Source organism: Mustela putorius, unplaced genomic scaffold (genome assembly GCF_011764305.1).
Source record: "Mustela putorius furo isolate JIRA1106 unplaced genomic scaffold, ASM1176430v1.1 tig00003988_pilon_pilon_pilon, whole genome shotgun sequence".
Classification (NCBI taxonomy): Eukaryota; Metazoa; Chordata; class Mammalia; order Carnivora; family Mustelidae; genus Mustela; species Mustela putorius.
Genome location: NW_025422127.1, coordinates 766,242 through 782,833, shown reverse-complemented (window position 1 = coordinate 782,833; position 16,592 = coordinate 766,242). Strand labels below are relative to the sequence as shown.

The window sequence follows — 16,592 nt, the reverse complement described above, 5'->3', positions numbered from 1 at the left end:
GGGATCCAAATTAGAATCAATTTATCATTTAGCTTTAATATTTTTCAATTAGCAATAATCGCGCCTCGGATAAACCTCATTGGCTAGCTTTAATATTTTTAATCTGGGACCACTCAACATTTACTTTTCATGATCTTGACATTTAAAAATGTATGGACCATTTGTTTTGAAGAATGTAGCTCATTTTTTTGTTTGTCTCCTATTGCTTCATGATTAGGTTTAGATGATCTATTTCGTGTGGGAATACTATGGAATCTGTGTGTCATGGGGTGTTTTTCGGTATTAAAAATATACAAGCTCCGAGAACAATGCCTGGGACACAAGCCCTCTCTAAGTGTTGCTTACTGGTAGAATTGGTGGCTGTCCTCTCAAGCATCCCCTCTCCAAAGCCCCTTCCCTGCCAGATTCTCACAGAATTCTCACAGAAGCACCCATCACCATCATGACTATCATCAGTTATATTCCAAGCCCAAGGTTGGAACAGTATCACTGAGGAGACAGACTTATATAGGAAGAAGAGAACTGGCTACACAGAATAGCCTTACTAAAGGCAACATGAGTGGTAACAGAGATATATAGTGGCTGATGTATGGAAGGGTGAGGACTTGGGCGAGTTGGGTCTAGATTAGGAGAAGGGAAGTGGGTATTTCTACTTGACATAATATTCCAAGACAAGAACTTTTGGGAGCATGTCTACAGAATAGTCAGTGATATAATGGGACTATACCAGGGAAGTACAAATGACATCTCTGCCAACACCTGGGGACAGATTGGATACAGAGGGTAATGATTAAGAGGGCAGAGGATGTTCAGGATAGTTCCCCGGTTTCTGGCATGCTCAGCTGGGAGGTGGTGCCCTTCACTGAGATCAGGAAAGGAAGACATAATGGGGAGGAAGATGATGCATTCAGATTTTGATGGGGAGATATCAGGGTGCCCCTGGTAGGGAGCCAGGTGGAGATGCTCAGTATCCACCTACAGTATTTTTCACTTAGTTGTCCTTCTACTATGTCCCACAAGACAAATGCAGGAACTCCCTCCTTCCTCTCTCCCCAGCCCTGGACAGGTGCCCTTTCCACCTGCCCCATTTGGTCAGTTACTGCTATTTCTTGTTCTCCTGAGTTAGAAATATTGGCATTATCTGTATGTCTTCTCTCTTTTCCATTTCCTCTGATTATCCATCCAATCCTGTTCGTAACGTGCCTTGGTTTTGTTCTTCCCTTCTCTCCCATCCTCAAAACCCTTCTCTGAATTACTAGTGCATATAAATCTTCTGTATTCTGCAGTGTTTGATTTGATACTCCTAAGGTTTTGCAAATCTGTGACTCTAATTTTTCATAGTCTGTGATAATTTGCTTCTTCCCACCCCCAGGCATTAAGTACCAAACAAATCTCTACTGAATTCACAGATGAATTCATATACATGAGGACCCACTGTTCACAAACGTTATGCAGGGTATGGTTCTCCTCTGGTCCATGATACTCAGGAAAGGCTTTTCTGGTTGTTGTCAGTTAGTATGAAAAATAAAAAAAATCAGACTCTTTAATTTTGACATACCCTGTGCCTCTTTATCTGTCTGTCTATCTATCTAATCATCTATTTTCTGGAGGTTTTTTAAAAATATTATAAGTCTGATCTTTAATCCCCATCTCCTATTTCCCCCATTGCCTCACCAACCTCCACTCTGGTCGTCATCAGTTTGTTCTCTGTATTTAAGAGTCTGTTTCTTGTAATTTTCTTCTTGAATTATTTCTTGAAAGGATATTTTGTTCTCCATCTGGATTTTAAGTAGTTCAAGTCAGGGGAACCAATTTTCCTTCCATTTCTTTTCTTTCCCCTCTCTCTCCCTTCCTCTCTCTAAATCCCTTGGGAGAGCATAAAGGGTGCCTGGCTAACTCTTAGCTGTGGCATGAGGTTGAGGCTATCCCCATTACAGGGCATTGCTACAGCACTGAGTATCGTGTCCATGAAGTATCTGAAGATAGTCCTGGACCAACTTCAAGAGTACAGTGCTATCCTCATGGACAAGGGCTCATCATTCATCCTCAAACTAATGAAGGTGATGGCATTCCTGGAAACTCTGCCATCCTCCCACACAGAGCCTTCTGAAGCATCCCCATCACTCCAGACTTCCCACTTCTCTGAGGCCTTGTGACTCACCTATAAATGCTTGTATTTCCCTCTGATCAACCATGGGGAAGTTTCATCTTCTTCTCCCTTTCCTGTGCTCCCTTATGCCCATGCTTCAGGCCCTGGTATCACCAGAGGCACCACCTTCCTCCCAGCTGTTCACCATTCCACAACCCCATCTTCCCTTCTGGACCATCTAGCCAATCCATTCCTCTGAACCTCCATTTCCCCATCAGGCAAGGAGGTTAAGAGGAAGAGAAGGCAAGTTTCCCCCTTCCTCCTACAGGAACATCAGCAAAGGGAATGGGGGTTGGTCTGTAACATCATCTACTTAAGCTATAGCAAGATTATTTTCAAGAGCAAGGGAGGCATCGTCATGCATTTGGACAACATCCTGGCTTTGGCCCTCCAACACTACCGCAACTGCATTGTTGAAAAGGTACTTCCTGTTTACTCTACTTCTCCAGTGTCCCCTCCCTGCCTTCTTTAGCCTTCCCCTCCGAGAAAATGCCTGGCCTTGGATGGAACAAGGGGGGGTGGGACTATTGCAGTTCCTTTAGGGGAGGTAAGAAGGAGTCCCTAAAGAATTTTCCTACCTCTTTCATTTGTCCAGAGAATGTGCCCCTAGGGTAGGAGAAGAAGCCTTTCCCAACTCCTGTTCATTTACCATCCAACTAGACATCCTTCAGGAGAACTTACTTGGTAAAAAGACAATAACTTGAGTGACAAGAAATCTAGCTAGGTCGGTCCTAACTTAAGAGTAAGTATGAAGTTCCAGAAAGAGGTTGGTAAGAGGGGTGGCCTCTTCTTCCATAAAGAGGCCACAGGCTTTGCTTTCCTAAGCGGTCCTCAGAGGGAAGAGTCAAGATCTCAGCCTAGAGAAAGCTATGGAAGCCTCAGCTTCTTGTCTCCCAGATTTTGTGTAGGTAGTTTTCCCTTAACCCAAGATCATTCCTACCTTGGAAACCCCTGAGCATACCGATTGATTCAGGATAAGAACCTGAAGCTGGAGTACCTGGGCGCCTTGAGCAAGCTAACAAACATCATTAGCAACCAGCCTATGGCCTTTCAGTTCAAGTTCGTTCAGAAACTAGAAATTGTAACTTTCATGGTGGTAAGTACAACTCAGGAGAATGATGGTGGAAATGCACAGAGGAGGGAGGGTGGGTCCTCAGGGAAACCATGGGCAGTGTTCCTGGGCTTGGCCTGGAGGAGAAAAGTCCAGATTTTCTAGTGTCCTTTTCCTACTTTATTGTTCCCTTTCCTATCCTCAGGGTGGGTGTGAGTATTGTGGGGAAGGTATGCTTGGGAGTAGGAGAGAAGGGCTATCCTCCTGAGTTTTTGGAAGTCCCTGAAAATTCTAGGTTCTAGTTTCTTGTGAATACAGTGTGGGGTGAGAGGAGGGGGAAGAAGGCAACAAAAATATGTTCATATCCTCTTGGTCTCTGGGGTGGGGGGGTTGGGTGGGTGTATTACAGGAGTTAATCAAGGAGGAGCCATTGAATTCCATCTCCAGCTCCGTTAGGCTGAGGGCGATGAATATCATCACTGACTTCAGGTAATGGGTGTTCCAGCCACTCTGTCTTCGTGCTTTGAGTGGATTTCAGTCCTTTATTCCCTAGTCTGTCCCCAGCTTATTTTCTGCTTCTGCTTCTAGTCACAGGGGGCCCCAGGCAGTAGTATACATCCACCGTACAATATCTGCCACCTCCTTTCACCAAGATTTTTTTTAGATGGGATTTTGGAGCTCCTGGCAGAGACCACCTCTCTCATCTTCACAGGCATTTGCTGTTGCTTCTGGTTCAGGCTTTCTTCTGCTTTCAGGGCTGTTTCTGGCATTGATAAACTTTGTTTACTGTTTCCTTTTTCTTTTGTTTCTTTTTCTTCTGGTAACTTCTTACTGCCACCTGTCCCTCTCTGAACCTTCCTCAGCTGCTATTCCTGGGCATTACTGTTTCATTACATTTTTACTACTTCCTCCTGGATTGTAGGAACCTCAGTCCCCTCACAGAGGTGGAAGAAAGAACAGATCTTCTTCGAACATGCTGTAAGAGTGTGCTCTGCCTGCCACCCACAGAAGTTTTGCTGAAGGAGGAGTCCAGTTCCCAGGAGGCCGAAGGCACTGTGGTAATGATCTCTTTGATGTTTGTCTCTTTGTAGGTTGTGTGGTTTGTTGTTGTTGTTGTTTTATCGAGAGGATGAGAAATATAGGTTTGGCAGTTACACATAAGACTCTTCTACCTTCTTTGATAAAAATGCGATCATCTGAAGAGGTTACCAGGTCATATAGTCTGAATGTTCGTCATGATATATACTTCTTTCTTGAGAGCACTCATTGATTACTGCTGTCATACTTTAAAATTCTGACCCAGAAGTGGACACTCATATCTAATTTTTAACTGTTATACAGTTGAAACCAGTTTGAAAGGTTCAGACATGATTTTACTAAAGGTGCATGGATAAATAAGTTTAGAGAATCCCAGGTGCAAGAGAGCTGAATCCATTTCCCACAGAGCCTCTAGTGTTTCCTTGAGGGAAGGAAGAACAATTCACTTTACTAATTTGCATTTGTATGTTTAATTCTTAGGAATTCTTTCATGTTCTCTGATTACTCCTTTATCTTGATTGGTTGTACTTGTTTTATTGATGCTACAAACCCTTGATTTTTTTGAGGGTATTAGTAAGAATCTTTAAAAATAAAAGTTTCTATTTTCTGAATTAGGATAGCTTTTTTGAGGGTCAGTTGGTCTGTTTGGGCCTCTTCTTCAGCTGTCTGGTGATCCTTCTTTGTCAGTTCATATTTATTTATATTATGAAGTTTGTATTTATTTATATTATATTATTTATATTATGTACTATTCTCTGTATGGTACATACAGAGAAGGCTGAGGTGGGTTTCCTCTGGTTGTATTCCCATGAAGCCTTCCTCAGTGTAGGTATAGAGAGGGAAGGTATTTTGACAGGATTTGCCCATGTTTGGGTTAAGCTGGGAACTCCCAGTCCACTAGGACAAACTGCACATCAGGTAGACATTTGTGCTCTGCTGAAAACAACAGAAGAATTGGTTCAAGTTAATAGGAGGCAAATGGCACTTTAAATTTTAGGGGAAACTGTGGAGCAGAATTTCTCAAGGAAAAGCTTCCTGGGAGAGCTAAAGCACTGAGCTAAGTTTAGGAGGAGGGGTGGGGCTGACATCTCCACTATTCTTTGAGTTCTCTCTTCTCCCCTCAGGATTTGTACAGGGAGACCCTGCAATCCCTTCTAAAGCTAATGGAGACACTTATTTTTGAGATGCCTTCTCGGATCCAGAACTCCTTGGAGGTCAGTGAGAAGAAGCCCTTGAAACCGGTATATTGGTTTCCTAGGGCTGCCGTAACAAAGTATCACAACTGAGAGGCTTCAAACAACAAAAATCTATTTTCTAACAGCTGTAAAGGATGGAAGTCCAAAATCAAGGTAACAGCAGGGTTTCTTCCTACTGGAAGCTGTGAAGGAGCTTCTCTCCTAGACTCTGGTTATTCCTGGCAGCCCCTGGTGTCCCTTGGTTTATAGACATACCATTCTACATGTGAGTGAAATCATGTGGTATTTGTCTTTGGCTGACTTATTTTCCGTAGTGTTATATGCCCTAGATCCTTCCATGTTGTTACAAATAGCAAATAGCCAATAGCAAAATTTCATTCTCTTTTATAGCCGAATATTTCACTGTGCATGTGTGCATGTGTTTGTGTGTGTGTGTATCTCACATTTTCTTTATCCATTCATCTAAAAGTGGACACTTGGGTTGCTTCCATAATTTGGCTAGTATAAATAATGCTGCAATAAATATAGGGTGCCATATAACCTTTCCAACTAGTGTTTTTGTATTTGGGGGGTATATACCCAGTATATATACCGGATTATAAGGTAGTTCTATTTTTAATTCTTTTGAGGAACCTTCATACTGTTTTCCAAGTGACTGCACCAGTCTGCATTCCCACCAACTGTCCTTGAGGGTTCCTTTTGCTCTACATCCTCACCAACACTTTGTTGTGTCTTATCTTTTTATTTTAGATATTCTGACAGGTGTGAGGTGATATCTTATTATTGTTTTAATTTGCATTTCCCTGATGAGTGATTTTAGCATCTTTTTGTATTTGTTTTGGTCATATGCATGTTTTCTTTGGAGAAATGTCTGTTCATGTCTTCTCGGGAGCCGGCCCCTCCCCCCGGGGTCTATCTTCCCGTCGCTTTGGATTCACTTCTCCGCCGGTCCTACCTTTCAGAAAGTGGTTGTTTTTCTGTTTCCAGAATTGCTGTTCTTCTTCTCTTCGATCTGCCGATGGATTTTCAGGTGTTTGCAATCTTTAGATAAGCTATCTAGCTGATCTCCGGCTAGCTGAAGCAGTCTCAGCTTGCTACTTCTCCGCCATCTTGACTCCTCCCTCCTCCTTTTTTTTTTTTTTTTAAGATTTTATTTATTTATTTGACAGAGAGAGACAGCCAGAGAGGGAACACAGCAGGGGGAGCAGCAGGCAGAGGGAGAAGCAGGCTCCCCACCAAGAAGAGACTCTGATGTGGGGTTCGATCCCAGGACCCTGGGATCATGACCAGAGCATCATGACCTAAGGCAGATGCTTAATGACTGAGCCACCCAGGCGCCCCTCTTCTGCCCATTTTTAATTGAATTATTTGTTTTGTGTATGTCAAGTTGTATAGGTTCTTTATAAAATTTGGATACTAATCCTTTATGGAATATGTCATTTACATGTATCTTCTCCCATTCCACAGGTTGCCTTTTCCTTTTGTTGTCTCCTTTGCTGTGTGGAAGCTTGTTTTTTTGTTCTGTTTTGTTAATGTCATTCCAATATTTTAATTCTGCTTTTGCTTCCCTTGCCTCAGGAGATATATCTAGAAGAATATTGTTATGGGTAATATAAGAGACATTACTGCTTGTGTTCTCTTCTAGGATTTTTATGGTTTCAGGTCTCACATTAGGTTCTTAATCCATTTTGAGTGTATTTTTCTATGTGGTGTAATAAAGTGGTCCAGTTTCATTCTTTCACATGTAGCTGTCCAGTTTTCCCAATATCATTTGTTGAAGAGGCTATCTTTTCCTCATTCGTATTCTTGCTTCCTTTGTAGAAGATTAACTGACTGTATGATCATGGACTTATTTTCGGGCTTTCTATTCTGTTCTTTTGATCTGTGTGTCTGTTTTTGTGCCAGAACCATACTGTTTTGATAACTAAAGCTTTGCAGTATAACTTGAAATCTGGTATTATAATACTTCAATCTTTTTCTTTTTAAAATTTGCTTTGGGTATTCATGGTCTTTCGCAGTTCCATACAAATTTTAGGATCTTTCGTTTTAGTTCTGTGAAAAATACTTGCATAAAATCTATAGATTGCTTTGGGTAATATGGACGTTTTAACAATATTGGTTTTTCCAATCCATGAGTATGGACTATCTTTCCATTTGTTTGTGTTATTTTAATTTCTTTCATCAGTGTTTTATAGTTTTCAGAGTACAGATCTTTAACCTCCTTGGTTAAGTTTATTTCTATTTTTTAATTATTTTTTGGTACAATTATCAATTAAGTTGTTTTCTTAATTTCTCTTTCTGATGTTTCATTGTTAGTGTATAGAAATGCAACAGATTTCTGTACATTGATTTTGTATCCTGCAATATTACTGAATGGATTTATCAGTTCTAGTAGGTTTTTTTGTTTTGTTTTGTTTTTTGGTAGAGTCTTTTGGTTTGTCTATATATAGTATCATGTCATCTGCAAATAGTGAAAGCTTTACTTCTTCCTTACCTTTTTGGATGCTTTTTATTCTCTTTTCTAATCTGATTGCAGTGATTATGACTTCCAGTGGTATGTTGAATAAAAGTGGTGAGTGCAAACATGCTTGTCTTATTCCTGACCTTAGGGGAAAAGCTCTCAGTTTTTCACTATTAAGTATGATGTTAGCTATGGGTTTTTCATATATGGTCTTTATTATATTGATGTATGTTCCCTCTAAACCTGCTTTGTGAAGGGTTTTTATCATGAATCGATGTTGTACTTTGTCAGATGCTTTGTCTGAATCTGTTGAAATGATCATATAGTTTTTATCCTTCTTCTTATTGATGTGATATATCATGTTGATTAATTTGCAAATATTGAACCACTCTTGCATCCCCAAAATAAATCCCACTTGATCATGGTGAATTATTTTTTTTAAGGTATTGTTGGATTCCATTTGCTAATATTTGTTGAGGATCTTTACATCTATGTTCAGTGACTCTGGCCTGTAATTCTCTGTATTTGTAATGTCCTTCTTGGTTTTGGTATCAGGGTAATGCTGACCTCAGGGAATCAATTTGGAAGTTTTCCTTCCTCTTCTATTTTTAAAAATAGTTTCTTTAAATGTTTGGTAGGATTCACCTATGAAGCCATTTGGTCACGGACTTTCATTTGTTGGGACTTTTTGTTGTTGTTTTTGTTTTTGTTTGTTTGTTTTTTCACAGATTCAATATCATTGCTGGCATTCAGTCTGTCCAGATTTTCTATTTCTTCCTGATTCAGTTTTGGGAGGTTATATGTTTCTAGGAATTTACCTTTTTCTCCTAGGTTGTCCCAATTTATTGGCATATAATTTTTCATAATGTTCTTTTACAGTCCTTTGTATTTCTGTGGTGTTGGTTGGTATTTCTCCTCTTTCATTTCTGATTTTGTTTATTTGAATCCTCTCACTTAAAAAATTTTTGATGAGTCTGGTTAAAGGTTTATCAATTTTGTTAATCTTGTCAAAAGCTGGCACTTGGTTTCATTGATCTGTTCTACTATCTCTTATTTCTATTTCATTTATTTCTGCTCTAGTCTTTATTATTTCCTTCCCTCTACTGTTTTGGGGTTTTTTTTGTTCTTTTTCAAACTTCTTTAGGTATGAGTTTACGTTGTTTGTTTATTTTAGATTTTTCTTGCTTCTTGGGGTAGGTCTGTATTGCTATAAATTTCCCTCTTAAAATAGCTTTTGCTGCATCCCAAAGATTTTGGGCCATTGTGTTTTCATTTTCATTTGTTCCCCTGTGTTTTCTGATTTCTTCTTTGATTTGTTGGTTGACCCTTTCATTGGGTCATACATAGTAGCATGTTATTTTTTTTTTAAGATTTTATTTATTTATTTGAGAGAGAGAGAGCAAGCACACAAGCAAGGCAGAAAGGAAGAAACAGGTTCACTGCTGAGCAGTGAGCCCAAGGTGGGGCTCAATCCCAGGACCCTGGGATCATGACCTGAGCAGAAGGCAGATGCTTAACCGACTGAGCCAGCTAGGTGCCCCAGTAGCATGTTATTTAACCTCCATGTATTTGTGTTCTTTTTCGATTTTTTTTTTGTAACTGATTTCTAGTTTCACAGCATTGTGGTCAGAAACGATACATGGGGGATGCCTGGGTGGCTCAGTTGGGCATCTGCCTTATCCCAGAGTTCTGGGATCAAGCCCCATGTCAGGCTTCCTGCTCAGCAGAGAGTCTGCTTCTCCTTTTCCCTCTGCCCCTGCTACGGCCTGTGCACCCTCTCTCTGTCTTTCTCTTTCAGATAAATAAATAAAATCTTTAAGAAAAAAAATAAAGATGCATGGTACGACTTCAGTCTTTTTTAATTTGTTGATTCTTGTTCTGTGGCCTAATGTTATCTATTCTAGGGAATGTTCCATGTGCACTTAAAAAGAGTGCATATTGTGCTGTATTAGGATGGAATGTTCTGAATAGATCTATTAAATCCATCTGGCCCAATATGTTATTCAAAGCCATTGTTTCCTGTTGATTTTGGGTTTGGATGATCTGTTCATTGATATAAGTGGGGTGTTAAAGTTCCCTACTATTATTGTATCTCTAGTGATTACTTCCTTTATATTTGTTATTGTTTTATGTATGTGGGTGCTGCCATGTTGGGTGCATAAATGTTTACAATTGTTATATCCTCTTGTTGGATTGTCCTCTTTATGATTATAAAAGGTCCTTCTTGGCCTCTTGTTACAGTCTTTGTTTTAAAGTCCGTTTGTACAATGTAAGCATTGCTAGTCTAGCTTTCTTCTCACATCCATTTGCATGATAAATGTTTCTCCATCTCTTCACTTATAATCTGCATGTGTCTTCAGGTCTGAAATGAGTGTCTTGTGGATAGCCTATAGGTGGGTCTTATTTTTTAACCGTTCTATCACCTTATGTCTTTGATTGGAGTATTTAGTTTATTTACATACAAAGTAATTATTGACTGTTATGTACTTACTATTTTTAATGGTTGTTTTTGTAGTTCTCTATTCCTTTCTTCTCTCATAATAAATTGGGTTTCTTTCATGATATACTTGTATTCTTCTCTCCTTATTTTTGCATGCCTATTATTGGTTTTTTATTTTTGTTTACCATTAGGTTTGTATATAAAATCTTCTGCATATAACAGTCTATATTAAGTTGATGGTCGCTTAAGTTTGAACTCCTCTATCCTTTTACTTTATGAGACCCTTGACTGAGTTTTACAGATATACTTTTTTTCATATATACTTTTTTAAAAAAGATTTTATTTATTTGACAGACAGAGATCACAAGTAGGCAGAGAGTCAGGCAGAGAGAGAGAGGAGGAAGCAGGCTCCTGATGTGGGATTTGATCCCAGGACCCTGAGATCATGACCTGAGCTGAAGGCAGAGGCTTTAACCCACTGAGCCACCCAGGCACTCCCACATATGCTTATTTGTACTGCTTTTGTGTATCCTACTTTTCTTGCTCTTATTTATGGTTTTTCCTTTATACTCAAAGAGTTTCCTTTAACATTTCTCATAGAACTGATTTAGGGGCCATGAATTCCTTTAACACTTATTTGTCTGGGAAATTATCTCTCCTTCTAATCTGGATGGTAGCATTGCTAGATAGAGTATTCTTATTGGCTGCAGATTTTTTCCTTTCAGCGTTTTTAAGTCTATCATGCCTCTCACTCTCTTCTGGCCTGCAATGTTTCAGATAAAAAGTCTGCTGAGAACCGTAAGGGATTTCCCTTGTATCTAACTTTTCTATTGTTGTGTTTAAAATTCTCTCTTTATCACTACTTTTGCCATTTTAATTACCATGTTTCTTGGTGTGGACCTCCGTGGATTGATTTTGATTTTGTGCCTCCTAGATCTGGATTTCTGTTTCCTTCCTCAAATTGGTAAGTTTTCAGTTATTATTTATTCAGACGAATTTTCTGCCCCCTTTTCTCTCTCTTCTTCTGAAATCACTATAATGCAAATGTTATTATACTAGGTATTGTCACTGAGTTCCCTTAGTATACTTTCATTTTGTATAATTTTTTTTTTCTTTCACCTGGTTATCTTGATTGCTTTTCAATAGTCTGTCCTCCAGGTCATGGATTTGTTCTTCTGCTTCCTCTAGTCTGCTATTAATTCCATCTAGTGTATTTTTAATTTCATCTATTGTATTATTCATCTCTAATTCATTCTTTTTTATTTCTTTGTTAAGAGTCTCACTGATGTCCTCCACTCTTTCATCAAGTCTATCTTTAGGAACATTACTTTATTTTTATTAGTATCATTTTTTGAAAGATTTTATTTGTTTTGTGACAGAGAGAGAAACAGTGAGAGAAAGAACACAAGCAGAGGGAGTGGGATAGGGAGAAAGAAGCAGGCCTCCTACTGAGCAGGGAGCCCAATGTGGGGCTCAATCCCAGGACCCTAGGATCATGACCTGAGCCAAAGGCAGATGCCCAATGACTGAAACACCCAGGCAGGTGCTCCATGAGCATTACTTTAAATTCTCTATCAGACATATTACTTATCACCATTTCACTTTGGTCTCTTGCTGTGATTGTTCCTGTTCTTTCATTTGGGACATATTTCTCTATCCCCTCCTTTTGTGTAACTTGCTATGTCTGTTTCTGTGAGTTAGGAAAGTCAGCTATGTCCCCTACTCTTGAAAGTAATGGTCTTATGAATAAAAGGTCCTGCAGTGTTTTGCAGTGCCCTGTAGTCCCCTGTTCACCAGAATCTGGTGATAAATGTTTGGCACACATCACACATAGGAGATGCCTATGTGTGATGTGTGTACCTGTTTGTCGTGGCTGAGTTGCTTTTGCCTTCAATCCAGTCCTCTGCAATGGCAGATAGGTATTTGCCTGTTGTGGGTGGGGTTTGGCCCCTGTGTGGTTAGTACACCAGTCTGGCACCACCTTGGCCTTGAACTGAATCAGACCAGCCATTTTTCAGACATGCAATAGCATAAAACTTCAAGGTACATTCCCTGTGTTGTCCCTAAGAAGTTTTCGTTGATGGGTAGGGCCTATAGTCCCACCAGCTGCCCGCCTGCCACCCACAGCTGGGGCAACAGTTTGACTGGTGTGTGTGCTGATCTTTCCCTCTTCTCAGGGCTGAAGTCACTTTGGAGTAGTGCTGGCCCCTGTCATAGCTGCTTTTACACTGCCAAGCTTGCGTCACTACTTTGGATGGGGTCAGGCCAAGAGTACATTGGAGGAGGTGGGTCTGAAATGTGCTCAGGGCAGGAAGTGCAGTGTTCACAGATTTTGTGAACTGGTCCTCTGGGGGAGGGGACCCACAGCACTGGGACTGGGGCAGGCCTGGCTGGAGATAATGGATCTGCAGACCCATTGGGGAGGGGGCAGAATGTGTGACTTTAGCAAGTGAGGTAGGTAGTGGTGCCTTACTGGTTTTCACAGACGGCTGTGTGTTTATTGGGGTGGGGGGAGGCAGGGGAGAGAAATGGCACCTGTCCACTCCTTTGTTCCTGGAGAAATTTCCCAACAATCTCTGTCCCTCTAGGACCCACTCTGAGATTAGTAAATGCTCCCTCCCAAGTGCCCCAGGCATTTTTCAAACTGCTGCTTCTAGCTCCATCTCTGCAGGACAGTTTTTTGTGCTGTCCCTTTAAGAGCACCCTTCTAGCTCTCCCATAGGCAAGTCCTGCTGATGCTTAAAATTCCAGGTTTTAGGTCTGCTGGTTGTAAGAACTGAGGAAATTTGGCTTCTCTGGTTTTCAAACCCAAATGTTATGCCATTTGCCTTCTCTGTGTGGGCTTCCTGGTGTGATAGTCTATTCCTTTCCCTCCTCTGTCCAGGAATCCCTTCCTCCAGTAGACAGTCCCCCAGACAGTCCCCACCATATGTCTCCCTTTCCTATCCTCTTTGATCTGGCTGTTCTTTACAGGTAGTTGTGGAGTAGTTCTGCCAGCCTTTGGGTCATTTTCAGGGTTATTTACAATGAAGTCAGTGTTATCTGATTGTATCTGTGAGATATAATCCAAGGATATCCACTTTCACCACATGTATTCAACATATTATTGGAAGTCCTAACCACAGCAATCAGACAATAAAAATAAATAAAAGACATCCAAATTGGTAAGGAAGAAGTAAAGCTTTCACTATTTGTAGGTGACATAATACTATATATAGAAAACCCTGAAGATTTCATTTAAAAAAAAAAACCCTACAGAACAGATAAATGAATTCAGTAAAGTCTTAGGATGCACTAATATACAGAAATCTGTTGCATTATTATATACTAATAATTAAGTAGCAGGAAGAGAAATTAAGAAAACAATCTCATTTACAATTGCACCAAAAAATGATAAAATAACAACAAATGAAGTAAAAAGACTTGTACTCTGAAAACTATAAAACATGGAAGAAAGAAACTAATTTCATTTCTAAATGTCATTATTCAGACATTCCAGTTGATTGGTTTTTCTCTTAATTCTCTTAATCTATAGATTGTCCTTCTATCATTTTTTCCTTGAAATTTATTTGTTGAAGAAACCTAGACATTTGTTCTCTGAATTTTCCACATTCTGGAATGTGCTGATTACATTCTTTAGGGGCCACATAACAAATTCCTCTGCCCAAATCTTTCCTATAAATTGCTAAATCTAGGATATGTTAGATTCTGATTCTGATTCTCAGACCTAGATCATGAATCTGATGAATTTTTGGCAAGATTACTTCAGAAGTAGTCTTGTCTTCTTTTAAGAGGCACACAATGTCTGGTTGTCTTCTGGTGGTATTCAGACTTTTTAAAAAGAATTAACATGTAATGTATTATTTGTTTCAGGGGTACAGGTCTGTGTTTCATCAGTCTTATACAATTCACAGCACTCACCATAGCACATACCCTCTCCAATGTCCATCACCCAGTCACCCTATCCCCCCCCTCCCCTCCAGTAACCCTCAGTTTGTTTGCTGAGATTAAAAGTCTCTTATGGTTTGTCTCCCTCTCTGGTTTCATCTTGATTCAGTTTTTTTCCTCTCTTCCCCTATGATCCTCTGCCTTGTTTCTCAAATTCCACTTATCAGTGACATCATAAGATAATTGTCTTTCCCTGATTGACTTATTTTGCTTAGCATAATACCCTCTAGTTCCATCCACATCTTTGCAAATGGCAAGATTTCAATTTTTGATGGCTGCATAATATTCCATTGTATATATACACCACATCTTCATCCGTTCGTCTGTCAGTAGACATCTGGGCTCTTTCCATAGTTTGGCTATTGTGAACATTATTGCTATAAACATTCGGGTACAGGTACCCCTTCAAATTACTGCATTTGTATCTTTGGGTAAATATTCAGTAGGTCATAGGATAGCTCTATTTTCAACTTTTTGAGGAACTGTTTTCCAGAGTGGCTGCACCAGCTTGCATTCCCACCAACAGTGTAGGAGGGTTCCCCTTGCCCCTCATCCTCACAACATCTGTCATTTCCTGACTTGTTCATTTTAGCCATTCTGGCTGGTTTGATGTGGTATCTCATTGTGGTCCTGATTTGTGTTTCCCTGATGCTGAGTGGTGTTGAGCACTTTTTCATGTGTTTGTTGGTCATTTGGATGTCTTCCTTGTGGAAATGTCTATTCATGTCTCTGCCCATTTCTTTTAAAAAAATATATTTATAATTAATATTAATTTTCTTTTTTAAAAGATTTTATTTATTTATTTGAGAGACAGAGATCACAAGTAGGCAGAAAGACAGGCAGAGAGGGAGGGGGAAGCAGGCTCCCTGCTGAGCAGAGAGGCCGATGTGGGGCTCGATCCCAGGACTCTAAGATCATGACCTGAGCTAAAAGCAGAGGTTTTAACCCACTGAGCCACCCAGGGACCTCCCTCTGCCCATTTATTGATCGGATTATTTGTTCTTTGGACATTGAGTTTGCTAAGTTCTTTATAGATTTTGGACACTAGCCCTTTATCTGATATGTCATTTCAAGTGTCTTCTCCCATTCCATTGATTATCTATTGGTTATCTTTTGTCGACTGTTTCCTTTGCTGTGCAAAAGCTTTTTATACTGAAGAAGTCGCAATAGTTCACTTTTGCCCTTGCCTCCCTTGCCTTTGGTGATGTGTCTAGGAAGAAGTTGCTGCCGCTGAGGTCAAAGAGGTTGCTGCCTGTGTTCTCCTGAAGGATTTTGATGGATTCCTGTCTCACATTTAGGTCTTTCATCCATGTTGAGTCTATTTTTGTATATGGTATAAGGAAAAGGTCTGGTTTCATTCTTCTGCACATGGCTATCCAATTTTCCCAACACCATTTGTTTAAGAGACTGTCTTTTCTCCATTGGATATTCTTTCATGCTTTGTTGAAGGTGAGTTGACCATAGAGTTGAAGGTCCACTTCTGGGCTTTCTGTTCTGTTCCATTGATCTATTTGTCTGTTTTTGAAGCAGTACCATACTGTCTTGATGATAACAGCTTTCTAATAGAGCTTGAAATCCAGGATTGTGATCCCTCCAGCTTTGGTTTTCTTTTCCAACATTCCTTTGGCTATTCAGGATCTTTTCTGGTTTTATATAAATTTTAAGATTATTTGTTCCATTCCTGTGAAAAAAAGTTGATGGTATTTTGATAGGGATTTCATTGAATGTGTAAATTGCTCTAGGTACATAGACATTTTAACAATATTGGTTCTTCCAATCTATGATCATGGAATGTTTTTCCATTTCTTTGTGTCTTCCTCAATTTCTTTCATGAGTATTCTGTAGTTTTCTGAGTACAGATCCTTTTCCTCTTCGGTTAGATTTATTCCTAGGTATCTTATGGGTTTGGGTGCAACTGTAAATGGCATTGACTCCTTAATTTCTCTTTTTTCTGTCTTGATGGTGTTGTATAGAAATGCAGCTAATTTCTGTGCATTGATTTTATATCCTGCCAGTTTACTGAATTCCTGTATGAATTTTAACAGTTTTGGGACTGAGTCTTTTGTTTTTTGTTTTTTTTTTTAAGATTTTGTTTATTTATTTGACAGAGATCACAAGTAGGCAGAGAGGCAGGCAGAGAGAGAGAGAGGAGGAAGCAGGCTCCCTGCTGAGCAGAGAGCCCCATGTGGGACTCGATCCCAGGACCCCGGGATCATGACCTGAGCCGAAGGCAGATGCTTTAACCCACTGAGCTACCTAGGCACTCCAGAGATTTTATTAATTTATTAATTTATTTAACAGATAGATCA

General features: G+C 39.8%; 1 protein-coding gene across 3 annotated transcripts in view; it reads left to right on the top strand.

Annotated features, from left to right (window-relative positions):
• The window catches only part of LOC101682501 (maestro heat-like repeat-containing protein family member 1), an 84,273-nt gene that overhangs the window by 35,781 nt on the left and 31,900 nt on the right, over positions 1–16,592 (top strand). For all 3 annotated transcript variants that reach the window (XM_045071802.1, XM_045071801.1, XM_045071800.1), the window contains 6 exons: positions 1,938–2,060; positions 2,418–2,570; positions 3,123–3,245; positions 3,610–3,689; positions 4,123–4,258; positions 5,363–5,452. In XM_045071802.1, the coding sequence (XP_044927737.1) occupies positions 1,938–2,060; positions 2,418–2,570; positions 3,123–3,245; positions 3,610–3,689; positions 4,123–4,258; positions 5,363–5,452 (705 nt within the window). The remainder of the gene's footprint in view (positions 1–1,937; positions 2,061–2,417; positions 2,571–3,122; positions 3,246–3,609; positions 3,690–4,122; positions 4,259–5,362; positions 5,453–16,592) is intronic.